The sequence below is a fragment of the Leptodactylus fuscus genome, chromosome 3, assembly GCF_031893055.1.
Source record: "Leptodactylus fuscus isolate aLepFus1 chromosome 3, aLepFus1.hap2, whole genome shotgun sequence".
Lineage (NCBI taxonomy): Eukaryota > Metazoa > Chordata > Amphibia > Anura > Leptodactylidae > Leptodactylus > Leptodactylus fuscus.
The window spans coordinates 140,744,080-140,766,116 of NC_134267.1; the positions used below are offsets into that span (position 1 = coordinate 140,744,080).

Genomic DNA, 22,037 nt, shown 5'->3' on the forward strand with positions numbered 1-22,037 from the left:
TGGCGAACTTTTGACATGGGCCCCCCCCCCCCCCAATCCCAACTGACGCCGAAGACCTCGACTGACCCCCTCCTCCGCACTCTATTATGTCCCTTACTTACTTGCCCCTGCACACAGTATTAACCCCAATAGTGTCCCCTGCACACACAGTATTAACCCCAATAGTGTCCCCTGCACACACAGTGTTAACCCCTATAGTGTCCCCTGCACACACAGTGTTAACCCCTATAGTGTCCCCTGCACACACAGTGTTAACCCCTATAGTGTCCCCTGCACACACAGTGTTAACCCCTATAGTGTCCCCTGCACACACAGTGTTAACCCCTATAGTGTCCCCTGCACACACAGTGTTAACCCCTATAGTGTCCCCTGCACACACAGTGTTAACCCCTATAGTGTCCCCTGCACACACAGTGTTAACCCCTATAGTGTCCCCTGCACACACAGTGTTAACCCCTATAGTGTCCCCTGCACACACAGTGTTAACCCCTATAGTGTCCCCTGCACACACAGTGTTAACCCCTATAGTGTCCCCTGCACACACAGTGTTAACCCCTATAGTGTCCCCTGCACACACAGTGTTAACCCCTATAGTGTCCCCTGCACACACAGTGTTAACCCCTATAGTGTCCCCTGCACACACAGTGTTAACCCCTATAGTGTCCCCTGCACACACAGTGTTAACCCCTATAGTGTCCCCTGCACACACAGTGTTAACCCCTATAGTGTCCCCTGCACACACAGTGTTAACCCCTATAGTGTCCCCTGCACACACAGTGTTAACCCCTATAGTGTCCCCTGCACACACAGTGTTAACCCCTATAGTGTCCCCTGCACACACAGTGTTAACCCCTATAGTGTCCCCTGCACACACAGTGTTAACCCCTATAGTGTCCCCTGCACACACAGTGTTAACCCCTATAGTGTCCCCTGCACACACAGTGTTAACCCCTATAGTGTCCCCTGCACACACAGTGTTAACCCCTATAGTGTCCCCTGCACACACAGTGTTAACCCCTATAGTGTCCCCTGCACACACAGTGTTAACCCCTATAGTGTCCCCTGCACACACAGTGTTAACCCCTATAGTGTCCCCTGCACACAGTGTTAACCCCTATAGTGTCCCCTGCACACACAGTGTTAACCCCTATAGTGTCCCCTGCACACACAGTGTTAACCCCTATAGTGTCCCCTGCACACACAGTGTTAACCCCTATAGTGTCCCCTGCACACACAGTGTTAACCCCTATAGTGTCCCCTGCACACACAGTGTTAACCCCTATAGTGTCCCCTGCACACACAGTGTTAACCCCTATAGTGTCCCCTGCACACACAGTGTTAACCCCTATAGTGTCCCCTGCACACACAGTGTTAACCCCAATAGTGTCCCTCTGTGGACACCCATAAACAATTATTATACTCTGGGGTCTTTTCAGACCCCAGAGTATAATAATCGGAGACTAAATCGGGAATAAAAACATTAAAAAAAACCCCCACTGTTGCTTCTTACCTGTTCCCCGGCTCCTGTGCTGTACTGTCCTCCTCTCGCGTCCTTCGTTAATGACGTCGGACGTCACATGACCCGGGAAGCATGCCGGGTTCATGTGACGTCAGAGACGTCAGACAGCAGTAGGACGGAGGCCTGGCAGGATCGCGGAGAGGTAAGTAACAGTTTTTTATGTTTATTACCTCTCCCGATCCGCCGGTCATTATACTCGGGGGTCTGCAAAGACCCCCGAGTATAATGATAGCCTCTGTGGGGCCCGCGGTGTCACTTGCCAATCCCGGCCCAGCCAGGATCGGCAAGTGAATAGGGCCCGTAACTGCCTATTGAAAAAAACCGCAGCTGTAGCGGCTGTCACCGGGCCCCCTAATGGCCCGGGCCCTGTGGCAGCTGCTACTGCTGCTACCACGGTAGTTACGCCCCTGTATGTATGTAATTAAACTGCAGATTCAATGGCAGCAGCAGAATTAAATAATTTGGGGCAGGATATGGGTAAGATAAGTTAACTACTGCACGGACTAGACTACATGACTAATGTAAGGGAATATTAACTGTATGGTAAAAAATGATTTTGGTGTAGGGACTGGAGTTCTGGTTGAGGCTAAGCACATTTAGCTAAGGCATATCTAAGAGAAGTATTTTGCTGGACATACACATAAGATAAATGTCAGCTGGCTACAATCTAATATGCATGTGGAAGCTTCATTTCTCCCAAAATTTGTTATCCGGCTTTCTGAATTTCAGAATGCTTGGTAGGGTAGTTTATCTCTCAGGATCTAAACTGGAGCCAGAGGCCACCTAAGCTGGAGCGAGAGCCTACTGAAATAAAAATGGATGCTCGCCTAGTCTATCACAACTAGATGGCTCAATACAGATTTTCAGCCTCTGGATGTATTGTAAACTAAAATAATTTAATTTACTAACAGAAAACTTGAAATATAATCTAGATCTGAATACTGCTTACATTTTTTTCAAACTCTATTTTTCTATCACCTATCATTGTTCAACCGCGTAAATGGTTGGCTTTTACAAAGGTTCACATCCAGTTTGTGACGGGGAAAGGTTTTCTACTGTGTCCATTCATATTCTAACAATTTCTTCTTTTAGTTGGCAGCTTTGATTCAACAGTAGGTTCAGCAGGACACAGTGTATTTTGTCACAGCCAAGAACTCAAACATATAAATTATTAACAGTCCAAAAAATAAAGAAAAGGAAATAACTGGATGACATTATTATTTTATATTTCTTTAGTCAATTCTGTTTTCTGTGTAGAATTTAACCTTCTCATTGAATCTTACTCTTCACACCGATTGATTTTACCAAAAGAACAAAATGTTTCTATTTTCTCGGTTTAGAAAGAAATCACCATTGAATGGAGTTTCCATTGTAATTTAATAGCAAATCCTATAATTTGATTATAGGCTGGGGCCTCACATTGCCAAATCTCAGTGTTTTGGCCATGGTTCAAATGCCGCGTTAAAAACATTTTACATTACCAGCAAAGAGGATGGGATTCTGGCTAAATCCCATCCACACATTGCAGAAAAAAATCTGCTACGGAAAAACTGTGATTTAAAAAATGCTTGCATGTAAATTATACCTACAAAAAAGCTGACATTTTCCATGTAAGTATAACAGGTGCAAAAAGTCCACAGAGGAAAACTCTGACGACTTTCCTTGAAAAACTCTGCAGAAAAACTGTGATACATTTTTGCTGAAGTATTTTCTGCAGCATTTTTTTTCCACAGCTCGCTACACAGGGCTTTAACCTCAATATACAGTATTTTTATATTTATGTCAGGCAACAGCCCAAATAAGTTTAAGCTTTGCTTTACGGTTAAGGCCCCCCGTAGTGGCCTGAACCCAAAAACTACTGTGGAAAAGACTGCAGCAGAATCGCATAACAATATTTTGTACAGCGGCTTTCTCAGAAAATTTTTGCTTCTGCAGGTTTCCGTAGGTATCATTGACATTTTGGGATTTACAAAAATGCAATGGTTTTTGAAACCGCAGCATGTTTACTGCAGATTTTTTTTCAGCAATATGTGGATGGTCTTAGCCAGAATCCCATCCAATTTGCAGGTACTGTAAAATATTGCGGTTTTTGCCACAGAGTTTTTGCACTGTGAGGCCATTGTCTAATGGGGTTGTTCAAGGACATAAAATTTGCCAGCTCCCTTCAAGCACACTACTAACACAAGGAGGGGGAGGAAACTCCCTGCCTGTGCCAAACAAATGCAAAAATGGAACTTTTGAGAATTTGTATAAATTGCAAAGCATCCAACTATTTTTTTTATGTCCCCTGGACAACCCCTTTAAAGTCATTATTTAGGAAACTACCTTGCACTCTTTATTGTGGTTGTGGCTATCATTGCACTATTTGGGAAATACGCGCGTATCACATTGAAAGCAATAGGTAAAAAAGCCTCCCATTGAGTTCAGTGGGTAGCGCGCGTAAGCCCGAACCCATTGAAGTCAATGGGATTCTGTTTTACTGTGCTCACTCTGACACGTGTTTACGTGTCAGAATGAGCAGCGCGTTACTCCATGGGAACGGAGCGTTTCATTGTGTAGATGATTAGTAGAGTTACTACTAGCCAAATATATTAAGAGAAAGAACTGCATAATAAAGGGTGAATACCTTCCCACTCCGCTTTGCTTAAATATGAAAATGCAGGAATTGAAATTTGGCTATTTGGCTATATTGGAGATGTTAAATTATTATGGCTAGAGTACTGTTAAAAGGAAAGATTATTAAAGACTCCAAAAAGACTAAATCTCTAACCTGACTGACACAGCTGGCTTGGCTTAGAGTGCTGACCGCTCTCATGTAACTCTGGTTCCTCGAACGAAACTTTGGAGAGTTGTAATTCCCTGAAGGGTCCAGAACTTGCCCGGCCGCCATTTCACTTGCTGCTTGTAGGTAGCTCTGGCTACATAGCATAAAAGAGAAAAAATTTATGAAAACATTACACAAGTTTATGCAGATCAGTCACATATTCCATTTATCTTTTCCTAGGTGTTGGAAACAGTTACTAGAGCAGTCATTTACTGGATATACAATTTAGCTCAGTAAACAGAGACTTTTCATCTATATTATCACAGAATGCAGACAGGATGATAAATGACATGTGATTGTTCATATATACAGATACAATATGTCATACAGTGCAGATCAAAAGTTTGGTCACACCTTCTCATTCAAAGAGTTTTCTGTATTTTCATGACTATGAAAATTGTAGATTCACACTGAAGGCATCAAAACTATGAATTAACACATGTGGAATTATATACTTAACAAAAAAGTATGAAACAACTTAAAATATGTCTTATATTCTAGGTTCTTCGAAGTAGCCACCTTTTGCTTTGATTACTGCTTTGCACACCCTTGGCATTCTCTTGATGAGCTTCAAGAGGTAGTGTAAGGATTGGAGTCAGGGTCAGGCAGTGCAAAGTGACACAGCTGGGAAAGCAACACTGTGCAACTAATGACAAAAGGGGTCGTAGGCCCTGCAGCTATAACTATGCTGTAATATCTGAGATGAGGCAGACCAATGCACTTCCTAATTGAAGTGGGCATAACAAGGCTCCTGACACTTCTATCCGGCGGCTAGGATAAGGGGAGAGGAGGCCCTGAAAGTCCTAGGGACTGTAGTCACGGGGTCACACCTAAATAGAAAGCACAGTGTAACTGCAATGCAAAACAAAAGACTAAACAGCATGGAACCAGGGAGGACCACAAGTCCCAGCAAGACACAGAAGAGAAGGCGAGGTCAGACGAGCAAGAGGTCAAGCCAGGAGATATAATAAAGGTACCGAATCAAAAGACAAGAGATAGTAAAAAATACAAGCCGGGTATATAACCAAGGAACAGACCGAATACAAACAGACAGGGAAACAGACTGAGCAGGGGGACCAGGAACCACAAAGTGAATGGCTGGCAAGGATCCATGCCTGGGTGGGGTTTAAATAGCAGCAGAGAACACACCTGATGGCTAATGACATGGAGACTGAAGGCAAGGAAAAGATTAACCCTTAATGACCTAAGCACACCCAATAGAACTCCTAACACGTCTCCCAGGGAGACACCGCGCAGCAAGGAGACCGCGGCGACTCCGTATCCTGACAGGTAGTCACCGGAAATGGTTTTCACTTCACAGGTGTGCCCTGTCAGGTTTAATAAGTGGGATTTCTTGCCTTATAAATGGGGTTGGCATCATTAGTTGTGTTGTGCACAAATCAGGTGGATACACAGCTGATAGTCCTACTGAATAGACTGTTAGAATTTGTATTATCGCAAGAAAAAAAGCAGCTAAGTAAAGAAAAATGAAATGAAGGTCAGTCAGTCTGAACAATTGGGAAAACTTTGAAAGTGTCCCCAAGTGCAGTTACAAAAACCATCAAGAGCTACAAAGAAACTGTCTCACATGAGGACCGTCCCAGGAAAGGAAAACTAGAGTCACCTCTGCTGCGGAGGTTCATCCGAGTCACCGAGTCACCAGCCTCAGAAATCACAGGTTAACAGCAGCTCAGATTAGAGACCAGGTCAATGCCACACAGAGTTCTAGCAGCAGACACATCTCTACAACAACTGTTAAGAGGAGACTTTGTGCAGCAGGCCTTCATGGTAAAATAGCTGCTAGAAAACCACTGCTAAGGACAGGCAACAAGCAGAAGAGACTTGTTTGGACTAAAGAACACAAGGAATGGACATTAGACCAGTGGAACTCTGCGCTTTGGTCTGATGAGTCCAAATTTGAGATCTTTGGTTCCAACCACTGTGTCTTCGTGCGACGCAGAAAAGGTGAATGGATGGACTCTGCATGCCTGGTTCCCACCATGAAGCATGGAGGAGGAGGTCTGATTGTGTCAGGGTGCTTTGCTGGTGACACTGTTGGGGATTTATTCAAAATTGAAGACATACTGAACCAGCATGGCTACCAGAGCATCTTGCAGTGGCATGCTATTCCATTCGGTTTGCGTTTAGGTGGACCATCATTTATTTTTCAACAGGACAATGACCCCAAACAAACATCCAGGCTAAGTAAGGGCTATTTGACCAAGAAGGAGAGTGGTGGGGTGCTACGCCAGATGACCTGGCCTCCACAGTCACCAGGCCAGAACCCAATCGAGATGGTTTTGGATGAGCTGGACCGCAGACTGAAGGCAAAAGGGCCAACAAGTGCTAAGCATCTCTGGGAACTCCTTCAAGACTGTTGGAAGACCATTTCTGGTGACTACCTCTTGCAGCTTATCAAGAGAATGCCAAGAGTGTGCAAAGAAGGAATCAAAGCAAAAGGTGGCTACTTTGAAGAACTTAGAATATAAGACATTTTCATTTGTTTCACACTTTTTTTGTTAAGTATATAATTCCACATGTGTTAATTCATAGTTTTGATGCCTTCAGTGTGAATCTACAATTTACAAAAAACCACCAGGTAAACAAGTTTAAGCAAAAATAGAAAAAGGTTTTATTACATAAAATCCACATATAACAATACAACATATAACATACAAAATATATAGAAAAAATGGAGGAGGCAACTGAGTTACCCAATAAATAGGAGTGAGAATGGGAAAGGTGGAAAGTATGCCCATAAAAGATAAATGAATATATTTAGCAGGATCATAGGCCCAAAGATATATATAGAGCAGTGGATATATAACAAATGTAGCGTAACAAGACTAAATATGTAGCTATAATAGCAGAAATGACATGCCACAATTGTAACCCTCCTACAGAGATATGGTAAACATATAGGCCCATGAGTGATGCAAAAAATACTTTACTGCAATGGTATTAGCATACAGACCGTGTAGGCCACAAGGCCAAATGTCCCAGACCACTCCACACCCGACGCGCGTTTCGCCCGCTAGGGCTTTGTCAAGGGACAAAGCCCTAGCGGGCGAAACGCGCGTCGGGTGTGGAGTGGTCTGGGACATTTGGCCTTGTGGCCTACACGGTCTGTATGCTAATACCATTGCAGTAAAGTATTTTTTGCATCACTCATGGGCCTATATGTTTACCATATCTCTGTAGGAGGGTTACAATTGTGGCATGTCATTTCTGCTATTATAGCTACATATTTAGTCTTGTTACGCTACATTTGTTATATATCCACTGCTCTATATATATCTTTGGGCCTATGATCCTGCTAAATATATTCATTTATCTTTTATGGGCATACTTTCCACCTTTCCCATTCTCACTCCTATTTATTGGGTAACTCAGTTGCCTCCTCCATTTTTTCTATATATTTTGTATGTTATATGTTGTATTGTTATATGTGGATTTTATGTAATAAAACCTTTTTCTATTTTTGCTTAAACTTGTTTACCTGGTGGTTTTTTGTAATTTTTCACTTAACTACACCAGAGATTGTACCTATTCATGGTATATGTTTACTTAGCTGAATCTACAATTTTCATAGTCATGAAAATACAGAAAACTCTTTGAATGAGAAGGTATGCTGTTACAGCAGGGGTATTGCTGAAGTAATGATTCTTGTTCATATTGTATCATTCATTCTTGGTTGTTTGACTTTCATACAGTGTTTTTACATATATTGTGCAATGCTGGTGCATAGACATTGATATTGTGTGCAGGGCTCTTTAAGTAGTTTTCTCCCATAATTCTCTGTTTCTGTTACTCCTCCCTTCTTGTTGCATCTTCTTCCTGGTTATGTGTTATTCAGTCTGTAACCACTGAGCAACCATCTTGTATAACTGAGAAAGGAATTGTGTTTTGACCGTATGGCATATCATCTCTCAAGGTAAAGACAAATAAACTACCTGAAGCAACTCCATTGCATCTCTCCACATGCAACCTGGGAACGCAGGGAATGAAATGTCAGCGCGTTCTGCTATCTGCCATTAGCTTACATACGGGAATTACAATCTCACATCTTCAGAGATTTCTCTAACATGCATCTGTGGCAGAATAGTCAAAACACAGCTTTCTAGTTAAAACAAGCTATATCTGCAGCTCCTGCAGGATCTACAGACAGCCTGCAAGCAAGCACAGTGAGAATACAGCATAATCTGCAGCACGCCACACAGCCTGCAGGTGAGCTCAAAGCTGTCCTCCATCTTGAGCACATGTTCTCCTCACCACAGTGAAATAAGGGGCAGCGCCATCTTTATTGACATTTTCCACACAAAGGCACCATGTCCACAAGGAGCTATGTGGATTCCCCTGTCACTGCATCTGGGACAGTGCATCCTGCTATCAGGGACTCAGATGTGCAGGAAACAGACTCCATGTTTCAGGATGTACAAATTGAGCGATTAAAACGTGTCAGTAAACCCACGCAAAAGATTAGAGAGAACTTTGAAATAACTAAAGAAGAGTTCTGTGATAATCTTGATGAATTATGGCGAAGAACTGAACACTATATAGCAGCGCTCTCACGCCATGACAGTGACGCAGCAAAATTGGTCACCACACTAAACCGCTTATCTGCCGCCTATGAACGCCATCAGCGACTGTCTGCAAAATACGTCACATTCCTGAGTAACGCTGATTTTGATGATGCTATAGCAGAGCTAACTGAGAGGGAGAACCTATTCCAAACGAAAGATGCCGCAGTGAAAAACGCCAGAGATAAGGCAGAACTCCGCATTGCACACCTACAAGAAGTAAGGTCCCATCGGTCTACTTCATCCAAACATACGCTGTCATCCTCCAGATCCTCTCGTTCCAGAAGGTCAGCATTACACGATAAGCTTATTGAGATCCGTGCTGACGCAGAGGAGGCCAGTGTCAGACGGTCCTTTGCTGAGAAGGAAGCAGAAATGGCGCAAAGGCAAGCAGAGGCAAAAGCTGAAATGGCGAAGAAGGAAGCAGAAATGGCGCAAAGGCAAGCAGAGACAGAAGCTCAACTAAAAATTCTCCAAATGGAAAGGGAGGAAGCAGCTGCCTTAGCCAAGCTAAAGGTTCTTGAACAAGCATTAGATCAAGACGCCGACCTAGACTGCTCCATCCCTGCAGAAGAGGAAGACCCAGCTGACCGCACTGCCAATTATGTGCTGAAGCAATCATCTCCTGCACCGCCTGCTAAGTTACATGCACCAGCACCACTCCAAACCGACTACATGGCTGTACCTGTGAAGCATCAGATGATGCCACCTATCCAGAGCAAGGTAATTTCCAGCATCACACATGCAGATCCTCCAGAAACTAAACCACAGCTCAACCCTTATGCTACATCATTTCACCCTGATTCATCTCGGCCCCATATGCCAGAGAATTTATACGTCCCAGGGATATCACAAGTTAATCTGGTGACACAAGGTGGGAGATCAGACATGTCGGACTTTGCCAGATATATGATACGCAGGGAGCTGATAAACAATAGTCTCTCAAAGTTCGATGACCATGCTGAGAATTATAGAGCCTGGAAATCCACCTTTGAAGCAGTGATCAGTGATCTTAACCTCACTGCCAAAGAAAAACTTGACTTGCTTGTTAACTGGTTAGGCCCAGATTTTGCAGAACGTATAAAGACATTGAGAGCAGTTCATGCGGGTCACTCAGAGGAAGGTCTGGCTGCGGCATGGGAGAGACTTGAACAGACTTATGGCAGTTCTGAAGCTATAGAAAGTGCCTTATTTAAGAGACTTCATATGTTCCCAAAAATCACCAACAAGGACAACCGCAAGCTTCAAGATCTGAGCGACCTACTAAAGGAATTAGAGTTAGCCAAAATGGACCCACGTCTGTCAGGTCTGAGTTACCTTGACACATCTCATGGTGTTAATCCAGTGGTATCCAAACTACCATATGGCATGCAAGAAAAATGGGCCGACCTAGGTTCCAGATACAAAAGAGACCACAATGTGTCCTTCCCTCCTTTCTCTTATTTTTCCAGATTTATCAGTGACCAAGCTCGGAAAAAGAATGATCCCAGCTTTGACTTCACAGAATCCTCTCTACCAGCTTCATCATCATGTTCAAGGTATGAAACAAGCAAACGTAGAGACTTAAGGGGAACAGTATCTGTTAGGAAGACAGACGTCCCAATCGCTGCACTCTGCACCACCAAACAGGACACTCCTGTCCTTAAAGATAAAGACCCTAATAGTACGTGCCCTATCCACAAAAGGCCTCATCCCCTGAAAGAGTGTAGAGGACTTAGGGCAAAGACTTTGCAAGAACGCAGAGACATGCTCAAGGAGCTAGGAGTGTGTTACAAGTGTTGTGCTTCTTCAAAACATTTTGCTAAGGACTGTAAGGCTGTCATCAAGTGTACTGAATGCAGTAGCGACAAACATGTCGCAGCCATGCATCCTACTTCTTCATCTGACAACTCACATCCTCAAGCAGCATCTAAAGCCATCACTGCGCATGGCGGGGAGCCATCGGCTCAAGTTTCAGCTACTACCACTGTCTCCTCCTCCTGCATGGAAGTATGTGGCAAGGATAATGGTCCCAAGTGCTGTGCCAAGGTGTGCTTGGTGAATGTCTACCCAGAAGGGCAATCTGAAAAGGCCATAAGGATGTATGCCATAATAGACGAACAAAGCAACAGGTCTCTAGCAAAGCCTAAGTTCTTCGAGATCTTCGGTATAGAAGGAGAAGCAATACCATACACTCTTAACACTTGTTCTGGTCGCATAGAGACTTCTGGCAGGAGAGCCACTGGATACGTTATCTCTACAATTAACAGGAATATTCACATATCCCTACCAACGTTAATTGAATGTGACCAGATGCCTGATGATAGGGAAGAAATTCCTACGCCGGAAGCTGCATATCATCATTCCCACTTGAGACACCTGGCTAAGGAGATTCCTCCTATGGATGTGAATGCTGACATCCTGCTCTTGCTCGGAAGAGACATTCTCAGAGTACATAAGGTACGTCAACAATGCAATGGTCCACATGATGCCCCATATGCACAAAGACTTGACTTAGGTTGGGTAATCATTGGCAATGTATGTCAGGATAAGAGTCTCATGTCATCTCAAGTGAACTCCTTTAAAACCTTTGTGCTCAACAATGGACGCACAACCTACTTTAAGCCATGCCTTCATCACTATGAGGCAAAGGAACATCTTCCTAACTTAAAAAGGGCACCAGACATCGTCCCTACACCTTATGACGACTTAGGAGCCACAGTGTTTCACATAACACAAGACGACAACAGAGTAGCTTTATCCATGGAAGATAAAGACTTTATCAAAATAATGGACAGTGAATGCTTCAAGGATCAATCTAACCATTGGGTTGCACCCTTACCCTTTCGGACTGGGAGGGCCAGACTTCCTGACAACCGGGAACAAGCATTATCTAGATTCATCTCCTTGCAACGTACGCTGAGAAACAAGCCTGAGATGAAAGATCACTTTGTGGCATTCATGGAAAGGATATTCCGTAACAATCACGCAGAGCCAGCTCCACCTCTGCAAGAGCATGAAGAATGCTGGTATCTTCCTTCTTTTGGAGTATATCACCCACGAAAACCCAAGCAGATCAGGGTGGTATTCGACTCAAGTGCCAAACATCATGGCGTATCTCTGAATGACGTTCTCCTCACGGGTCCAAACCTGACCAACAACCTGGTAGGGGTGCTAATGAGATTCAGAAAGGAGCCAGTTGCCATTACAGCTGACATTGAGCAAATGTTCCATTGTTTTATTGTACAAGAAGACCACCGGAATTACCTGAGGTTTCTGTGGCACAGAGACAGTGATACCAACAAGGAAATGATTGAATACCGCATGAGAGTGCACGTGTTCGGCAACAGTCCTTCACCTGCGGTTGCAACATATGGCCTACGAAGGACTGCTTCTGATGGTGAATCAGAATTTGGAAAGGATGCTCGTCACTTTGTTGAAAAAGACTTCTACGTGGACGACGCACTCAAGTCCTTGCCCACTGCTGAGGAAGCCATAGACTTGCTGAGAAGGACTCAAGGTATGCTGTCCAGAGCCTGTCTGAGGTTGCATAAAATAGCCTCCAACAGTATTGCTGTCATGAAAGCTTTCCAGCCCAGCGATCATGCCACAGAATTCAGAGACTTAAACCTAGGCATAGACGATCCTCCGGTGCAGAGAAGTCTGGGTTTGAGATGGGACTTGTTAAACGATTCTCTTGGCTTCCAGGTTAATTGTGCAGACAAGCCGTTCACTAAGTGTGGAGTTCTCTCAGTGGTGAATAGCCTGTATGATCCACTGGGATTTGTAGCACCATTGACTGTACAGGGCAAATTCCTACTTAGGCAGCTCTCAGAGACGATTGAGGACTGGGATGCTCCATTGCCACATGACAAGCAGCCAAAGTGGGAGTCCTGGAAAGAATCCCTACATGCCTTGGACAGAACTCACATACCACGTTGCTACACTCCAGCATCTCTCACCACAAGCCAGAGAAGGGAAGTCCACATATTCTCGGATGCATCGACTGAGGCTATCGCAGCTGTTGCCTACTTGAAGGTAATCGACAACCGCACTAAAGCTCATGTTGGATTTCTGTTTGGGAAAGCTAAACTAGCCCCTAAACCTGAACATACGATCCCGAGGCTTGAACTTTGTGGTGCTGTACTGGCTGTAGAGATCGCAGATTTTATACAGTATGAGCTGGACATTCATGTGGACAATGTTCAATTCTACGCAGACAGCAAGGTTGTCCTGGGTTACATAAATAACCAGACAAAACGCTTCTACGTCTATGTTAGTAACCGCGTTGAAAGGATTAGGAAATCCTCTAAACCTGAGCAGTGGCACTATGTTCCATCTCATCTCAACCCTGCAGATTGTGCCACCAGACCATCATCGGTCAGTGCCTTTGCTAAATCCTCTTGGTTAACAGGTCCAGAATTCTTGCTGAACGAAGGAAAAGAAACATCTGGTCAAGACGTCTTCAATCTTCAAGATCCTGACAATGATCCTGAGATCCGTCCTGAAGTGAGTACCCTCATCACCAGGTCTGTAAGGAGGTCCGGCCTTGACTGTCACCGCTTTGAACGCTTTTCTAGATGGCTGAAGCTTGTACGCACCATCGCAAGGTTAGTTCACATTGCACAGTGTTTTCACACCAAGAACGATAACTCTGAATGTCATGGTTGGCACATCTGTCACAAGCCCCTCTCTGCAGAAGATATTACACTAAGTGAGAAGTTAGTGATACGTAATGTACAGCAGAGGGCCTTTCACATGGAACTGAAATGTCTCCGTGACAAACTGGACATTCCTAAAAGCAGCCCTATTGTCAACTTGAAGCCAGTGATTGACGAACATGGTTTGCTAAGGGTAGGTGGTCGCCTGAACAAGGCCGAGTTAGAGACATTTGAAAAGAATCCTCTCATTATTCCTGCCCACCACCATGTTACTACATTGCTCATACGGCATTATCATGAGAAAGTCAAGCAAAGAACATTTCAAGTACATTGACTCAGTTGACTCGTCACTGCACTATCCCAGGAACAGTGATATACCGTGCATTTGACGCATTCAATATTTTCAACTGAGCCTCCTGACGAAGCCGAGTGCGGGCGAAACGCGCGTCAGGCGTTTCTTACAGTCCCACCGGCCTCAGACCGAGCTCCCCCTATTGCTACCTTCATTTGTTACTTTGGATCATAGGAAACATGTCGGTACCTACGGGTATGTATTAAGGGTGACCTTATTGGGGTACACTTTTTTACCTATTCACCACCTTCTATTTTTTGATTGTACTATATGGTTAGTGGACATGTGATATCTAGTCCTCTTACCTAGGTTTGGTGTGTAATATTAGGTATTTAGTCTATATTAGGGAATATATTCCCTTTTTGTGATTCTTGTGACTTTTTTCTTAGTATCCTTCTATTATCTTCTATAGTTGGGGGTATACTCTGTGTGATTGCCGGTGGGAGGGTTATGGTACTCCTCTGCGATTTAATGGGGAAATTTACCCTTTTTTCCCATGTGTCTCCCCTGTTTGTTTATGTATTGTATTGTCTTATGTGATATTTATTAATAAAATTATATATTTTTTATGTTTTGTGTCTCAAGTAGTTTGAATTATATTCAATATTTTCAACTGTTCCTGAATACATGTTCACAGTTATTGTTATTTTTCCTTGTTTTTGCATTTTGTCTTTCAGGGTTCCAGAATATACCAGATGGACATTTATGTTAAGTAGTGAAATCCAAGGATTTCAGACGGGGAGTATGCTGTTACAGCAGGGGTATTGCTGAAGTAATGATTCTTGTTCATATTGTATCATTCATTCTTGGTTGTTTGACTTTCATACAGTGTTTTTACATATATTGTGCAATGCTGGTGCATAGACATTGATATTGTGTGCAGGGCTCTTTAAGTAGTTTTCTCCCATAATTCTCTGTTTCTGTTACTCCTCCCTTCTTGTTGCATCTTCTTCCTGGATATGTGTTATTCAGTCTGTAACCACTGAGCAACCATCTTGTATAACTGAGAAAGGAATTGTGTTTTGACCGTATGGCATATCATCTCTCAAGGTAAAGACAAATAAACTACCTGAAGCAACTCCATTGCATCTCTCCACATGCAACCTGGGAACGCAGGGAATGAAATGTCAGCGCGTTCTGCTATCTGCCATTAGCTTACATACGGGAATTACAATCTCACATCTTCAGAGATTTCTCTAACATGCATCTGTGGCAGAATAGTCAAAACACAGCTTTCTAGTTAAAACAAGCTATATCTGCAGCTCCTGCAGGATCTACAGACAGCCTGCAAGCAAGCACAGTGAGAATACAGCATAATCTGCAGCACGCCACACAGCCTGCAGGTGAGCTCAAAGCTGTCCTCCATCTTGAGCACATGTTCTCCTCACCACAGTGAAATAAGGGGCAGCGCCATCTTTATTGACATTTTCCACACAAAGGCACCATGTCCACAAGGAGCTATGTGGATTCCCCTGTCACTGCATCTGGGACAGTGCATCCTGCTATCAGGGACTCAGATGTGCAGGAAACAGACTCCATGTTTCAGGATGTACAAATTGAGCGATTAAAACGTGTCAGTAAACCCACGCAAAAGATTAGAGAGAACTTTGAAATAACTAAAGAAGAGTTCTGTGATAATCTTGATGAATTATGGCGAAGAACTGAACACTATATAGCAGCGCTCTCACGCCATGACAGTGACGCAGCAAAATTGGTCACCACACTAAACCGCTTATCTGCCGCCTATGAACGCCATCAGCGACTGTCTGCAAAATACGTCACATTCCTGAGTAACGCTGATTTTGATGATGCTATAGCAGAGCTAACTGAGAGGGAGAACCTATTCCAAACGAAAGATGCCGCAGTGAAAAACGCCAGAGATAAGGCAGAACTCCGCATTGCACACCTACAAGAAGTAAGGTCCCATCGGTCTACTTCATCCAAACATACGCTGTCATCCTCCAGATCCTCTCGTTCCAGAAGGTCAGCATTACACGATAAGCTTATTGAGATCCGTGCTGACGCAGAGGAGGCCAGTGTCAGACGGTCCTTTGCTGAGAAGGAAGCAGAAATGGCGCAAAGGCAAGCAGAGGCAAAAGCTGAAATGGCGAAGAAGGAAGCAGAAATGGCGCAAAGGCAAGCAGAGACAGAAGCTCAACTAAAAATTCTCCAAATGGAAAGGGAGGAAGCAGCTGCCTTAGCCAAGCTAAAGGTTCTTGAACAAGCATTAGATCAAGACGCCGACCTAGACTGCTCCATCCCTGCAGAAGAGGAAGACCCAGCTGACCGCACTGCCAATTATGTGCTGAAGCAATCATCTCCTGCACCGCCTGCTAAGTTACATGCACCAGCACCACTCCAAACCGACTACATGGCTGTACCTGTGAAGCATCAGATGATGCCACCTATCCAGAGCAAGGTAATTTCCAGCATCACACATGCAGATCCTCCAGAAACTAAACCACAGCTCAACCCTTATGCTACATCATTTCACCCTGATTCATCTCGGCCCCATATGCCAGAGAATTTATACGTCCCAGGGATATCACAAGTTAATCTGGTGACACAAGGTGGGAGATCAGACATGTCGGACTTTGCCAGATATATGATACGCAGGGAGCTGATAAACAATAGTCTCTCAAAGTTCGATGACCATGCTGAGAATTATAGAGCCTGGAAATCCACCTTTGAAGCAGTGATCAGTGATCTTAACCTCACTGCCAAAGAAAAACTTGACTTGCTTGTTAACTGGTTAGGCCCAGATTTTGCAGAACGTATAAAGACATTGAGAGCAGTTCATGCGGGTCACTCAGAGGAAGGTCTGGCTGCGGCATGGGAGAGACTTGAACAGACTTATGGCAGTTCTGAAGCTATAGAAAGTGCCTTATTTAAGAGACTTCATATGTTCCCAAAAATCACCAACAAGGACAACCGCAAGCTTCAAGATCTGAGCGACCTACTAAAGGAATTAGAGTTAGCCAAAATGGACCCACGTCTGTCAGGTCTGAGTTACCTTGACACATCTCATGGTGTTAATCCAGTGGTATCCAAACTACCATATGGCATGCAAGAAAAATGGGCCGACCTAGGTTCCAGATACAAAAGAGACCACAATGTGTCCTTCCCTCCTTTCTCTTATTTTTCCAGATTTATCAGTGACCAAGCTCGGAAAAAGAATGATCCCAGCTTTGACTTCACAGAATCCTCTCTACCAGCTTCATCATCATGTTCAAGGTATGAAACAAGCAAACGTAGAGACTTAAGGGGAACAGTATCTGTTAGGAAGACAGACGTCCCAATCGCTGCACTCTGCACCACCAAACAGGACACTCCTGTCCTTAAAGATAAAGACCCTAATAGTACGTGCCCTATCCACAAAAGGCCTCATCCCCTGAAAGAGTGTAGAGGACTTAGGGCAAAGACTTTGCAAGAACGCAGAGACATGCTCAAGGAGCTAGGAGTGTGTTACAAGTGTTGTGCTTCTTCAAAACATTTTGCTAAGGACTGTAAGGCTGTCATCAAGTGTACTGAATGCAGTAGCGACAAACATGTCGCAGCCATGCATCCTACTTCTTCATCTGACAACTCACATCCTCAAGCAGCATCTAAAGCCATCACTGCGCATGGCGGGGAGCCATCGGCTCAAGTTTCAGCTACTACCACTGTCTCCTCCTCCTGCATGGAAGTATGTGGCAAGGATAATGGTCCCAAGTGCTGTGCCAAGGTGTGCTTGGTGAATGTCTACCCAGAAGGGCAATCTGAAAAGGCCATAAGGATGTATGCCATAATAGACGAACAAAGCAACAGGTCTCTAGCAAAGCCTAAGTTCTTCGAGATCTTCGGTATAGAAGGAGAAGCAATACCATACACTCTTAACACTTGTTCTGGTCGCATAGAGACTTCTGGCAGGAGAGCCACTGGATACGTTATCTCTACAATTAACAGGAATATTCACATATCCCTACCAACGTTAATTGAATGTGACCAGATGCCTGATGATAGGGAAGAAATTCCTACGCCGGAAGCTGCATATCATCATTCCCACTTGAGACACCTGGCTAAGGAGATTCCTCCTATGGATGTGAATGCTGACATCCTGCTCTTGCTCGGAAGAGACATTCTCAGAGTACATAAGGTACGTCAACAATGCAATGGTCCACATGATGCCCCATATGCACAAAGACTTGACTTAGGTTGGGTAATCATTGGCAATGTATGTCAGGATAAGAGTCTCATGTCATCTCAAGTGAACTCCTTTAAAACCTTTGTGCTCAACAATGGACGCACAACCTACTTTAAGCCATGCCTTCATCACTATGAGGCAAAGGAACATCTTCCTAACTTAAAAAGGGCACCAGACATCGTCCCTACACCTTATGACGACTTAGGAGCCACAGTGTTTCACATAACACAAGACGACAACAGAGTAGCTTTATCCATGGAAGATAAAGACTTTATCAAAATAATGGACAGTGAATGCTTCAAGGATCAATCTAACCATTGGGTTGCACCCTTACCCTTTCGGACTGGGAGGGCCAGACTTCCTGACAACCGGGAACAAGCATTATCTAGATTCATCTCCTTGCAACGTACGCTGAGAAACAAGCCTGAGATGAAAGATCACTTTGTGGCATTCATGGAAAGGATATTCCGTAACAATCACGCAGAGCCAGCTCCACCTCTGCAAGAGCATGAAGAATGCTGGTATCTTCCTTCTTTTGGAGTATATCACCCACGAAAACCCAAGCAGATCAGGGTGGTATTCGACTCAAGTGCCAAACATCATGGCGTATCTCTGAATGACGTTCTCCTCACGGGTCCAAACCTGACCAACAACCTGGTAGGGGTGCTAATGAGATTCAGAAAGGAGCCAGTTGCCATTACAGCTGACATTGAGCAAATGTTCCATTGTTTTATTGTACAAGAAGACCACCGGAATTACCTGAGGTTTCTGTGGCACAGAGACAGTGATACCAACAAGGAAATGATTGAATACCGCATGAGAGTGCACGTGTTCGGCAACAGTCCTTCACCTGCGGTTGCAACATATGGCCTACGAAGGACTGCTTCTGATGGTGAATCAGAATTTGGAAAGGATGCTCGTCACTTTGTTGAAAAAGACTTCTACGTGGACGACGCACTCAAGTCCTTGCCCACTGCTGAGGAAGCCATAGACTTGCTGAGAAGGACTCAAGGTATGCTGTCCAGAGCCTGTCTGAGGTTGCATAAAATAGCCTCCAACAGTATTGCTGTCATGAAAGCTTTCCAGCCCAGCGATCATGCCACAGAATTCAGAGACTTAAACCTAGGCATAGACGATCCTCCGGTGCAGAGAAGTCTGGGTTTGAGATGGGACTTGTTAAACGATTCTCTTGGCTTCCAGGTTAATTGTGCAGACAAGCCGTTCACTAAGTGTGGAGTTCTCTCAGTGGTGAATAGCCTGTATGATCCACTGGGATTTGTAGCACCATTGACTGTACAGGGCAAATTCCTACTTAGGCAGCTCTCAGAGACGATTGAGGACTGGGATGCTCCATTGCCACATGACAAGCAGCCAAAGTGGGAGTCCTGGAAAGAATCCCTACATGCCTTGGACAGAACTCACATACCACGTTGCTACACTCCAGCATCTCTCACCACAAGCCAGAGAAGGGAAGTCCACATATTCTCGGATGCATCGACTGAGGCTATCGCAGCTGTTGCCTACTTGAAGGTAATCGACAACCGCACTAAAGCTCATGTTGGATTTCTGTTTGGGAAAGCTAAACTAGCCCCTAAACCTGAACATACGATCCCGAGGCTTGAACTTTGTGGTGCTGTACTGGCTGTAGAGATCGCAGATTTTATACAGTATGAGCTGGACATTCATGTGGACAATGTTCAATTCTACGCAGACAGCAAGGTTGTCCTGGGTTACATAAATAACCAGACAAAACGCTTCTACGTCTATGTTAGTAACCGCGTTGAAAGGATTAGGAAATCCTCTAAACCTGAGCAGTGGCACTATGTTCCATCTCATCTCAACCCTGCAGATTGTGCCACCAGACCATCATCGGTCAGTGCCTTTGCTAAATCCTCTTGGTTAACAGGTCCAGAATTCTTGCTGAACGAAGGAAAAGAAACATCTGGTCAAGACGTCTTCAATCTTCAAGATCCTGACAATGATCCTGAGATCCGTCCTGAAGTGAGTACCCTCATCACCAGGTCTGTAAGGAGGTCCGGCCTTGACTGTCACCGCTTTGAACGCTTTTCTAGATGGCTGAAGCTTGTACGCACCATCGCAAGGTTAGTTCACATTGCACAGTGTTTTCACACCAAGAACGATAACTCTGAATGTCATGGTTGGCACATCTGTCACAAGCCCCTCTCTGCAGAAGATATTACACTAAGTGAGAAGTTAGTGATACGTAATGTACAGCAGAGGGCCTTTCACATGGAACTGAAATGTCTCCGTGACAAACTGGACATTCCTAAAAGCAGCCCTATTGTCAACTTGAAGCCAGTGATTGACGAACATGGTTTGCTAAGGGTAGGTGGTCGCCTGAACAAGGCCGAGTTAGAGACATTTGAAAAGAATCCTCTCATTATTCCTGCCCACCACCATGTTACTACATTGCTCATACGGCATTATCATGAGAAAGTCAAGCAAAGAACATTTCAAGTACATTGACTCAGTTGACTCGTCACTGCACTATCCCAGGAACAGTGATATACCGTGCATTTGACGCATTCAATATTTTCAACTGAGCCTCCTGACGAAGCCGAGTGCGGGCGAAACGCGCGTCAGGCGTTTCTTACAGTCCCACCGGCCTCAGACCGAGCTCCCCCTATTGCTACCTTCATTTGTTACTTTGGATCATAGGAAACATGTCGGTACCTACGGGTATGTATTAAGGGTGACCTTATTGGGGTACACTTTTTTACCTATTCACCACCTTCTATTTTTTGATTGTACTATATGGTTAGTGGACATGTGATATCTAGTCCTCTTACCTAGGTTTGGTGTGTAATATTAGGTATTTAGTCTATATTAGGGAATATATTCCCTTTTTGTGATTCTTGTGACTTTTTTCTTAGTATCCTTCTATTATCTTCTATAGTTGGGGGTATACTCTGTGTGATTGCCGGTGGGAGGGTTATGGTACTCCTCTGCGATTTAATGGGGAAATTTACCCTTTTTTCCCATGTGTCTCCCCTGTTTGTTTATGTATTGTATTGTCTTATGTGATATTTATTAATAAAATTATATATTTTTTATGTTTTGTGTCTCAAGTAGTTTGAATTATATTCAATATTTTCAACTGTTCCTGAATACATGTTCACAGTTATTGTTATTTTTCCTTGTTTTTGCATTTTGTCTTTCAGGGTTCCAGAATATACCAGATGGACATTTATGTTAAGTAGTGAAATCCAAGGATTTCAGACGGGGAGTATGCTGTTACAGCAGGGGTATTGCTGAAGTAATGATTCTTGTTCATATTGTATCATTCATTCTTGGTTGTTTGACTTTCATACAGTGTTTTTACATATATTGTGCAATGCTGGTGCATAGACATTGATATTGTGTGCAGGGCTCTTTAAGTAGTTTTCTCCCATAATTCTCTGTTTCTGTTACTCCTCCCTTCTTGTTGCATCTTCTTCCTGGATATGTGTTATTCAGTCTGTAACCACTGAGCAACCATCTTGTATAACTGAGAAAGGAATTGTGTTTTGACCGTATGGCATATCATCTCTCAAGGTAAAGACAAATAAACTACCTGAAGCAACTCCATTGCATCTCTCCACATGCAACCTGGGAACGCAGGGAATGAAATGTCAGCGCGTTCTGCTATCTGCCATTAGCTTACATACGGGAATTACAATCTCACATCTTCAGAGATTTCTCTAACATGCATCTGTGGCAGAATAGTCAAAACACAGCTTTCTAGTTAAAACAAGCTATATCTGCAGCTCCTGCAGGATCTACAGACAGCCTGCAAGCAAGCACAGTGAGAATACAGCATAATCTGCAGCACGCCACACAGCCTGCAGGTGAGCTCAAAGCTGTCCTCCATCTTGAGCACATGTTCTCCTCACCACAGTGAAATAAGGGGCAGCGCCATCTTTATTGACATTTTCCACA

At 44.0% G+C, this 22,037-nt stretch overlaps 1 protein-coding gene across 7 annotated transcripts in view; it reads right to left on the reverse strand.

Moving 5' to 3' along the window:
- The window catches only part of DLGAP2 (DLG associated protein 2), a 748,630-nt gene that overhangs the window by 112,368 nt on the left and 614,225 nt on the right, over positions 1-22,037 (reverse strand). For all 7 annotated transcript variants that reach the window (XM_075268420.1, XM_075268423.1, XM_075268426.1 and 4 more), the window contains one exon: positions 4,290-4,437. In XM_075268420.1, coding sequence (XP_075124521.1) covers positions 4,290-4,437 — 148 coding nt within the window. The remainder of the gene's footprint in view (positions 1-4,289; positions 4,438-22,037) is intronic.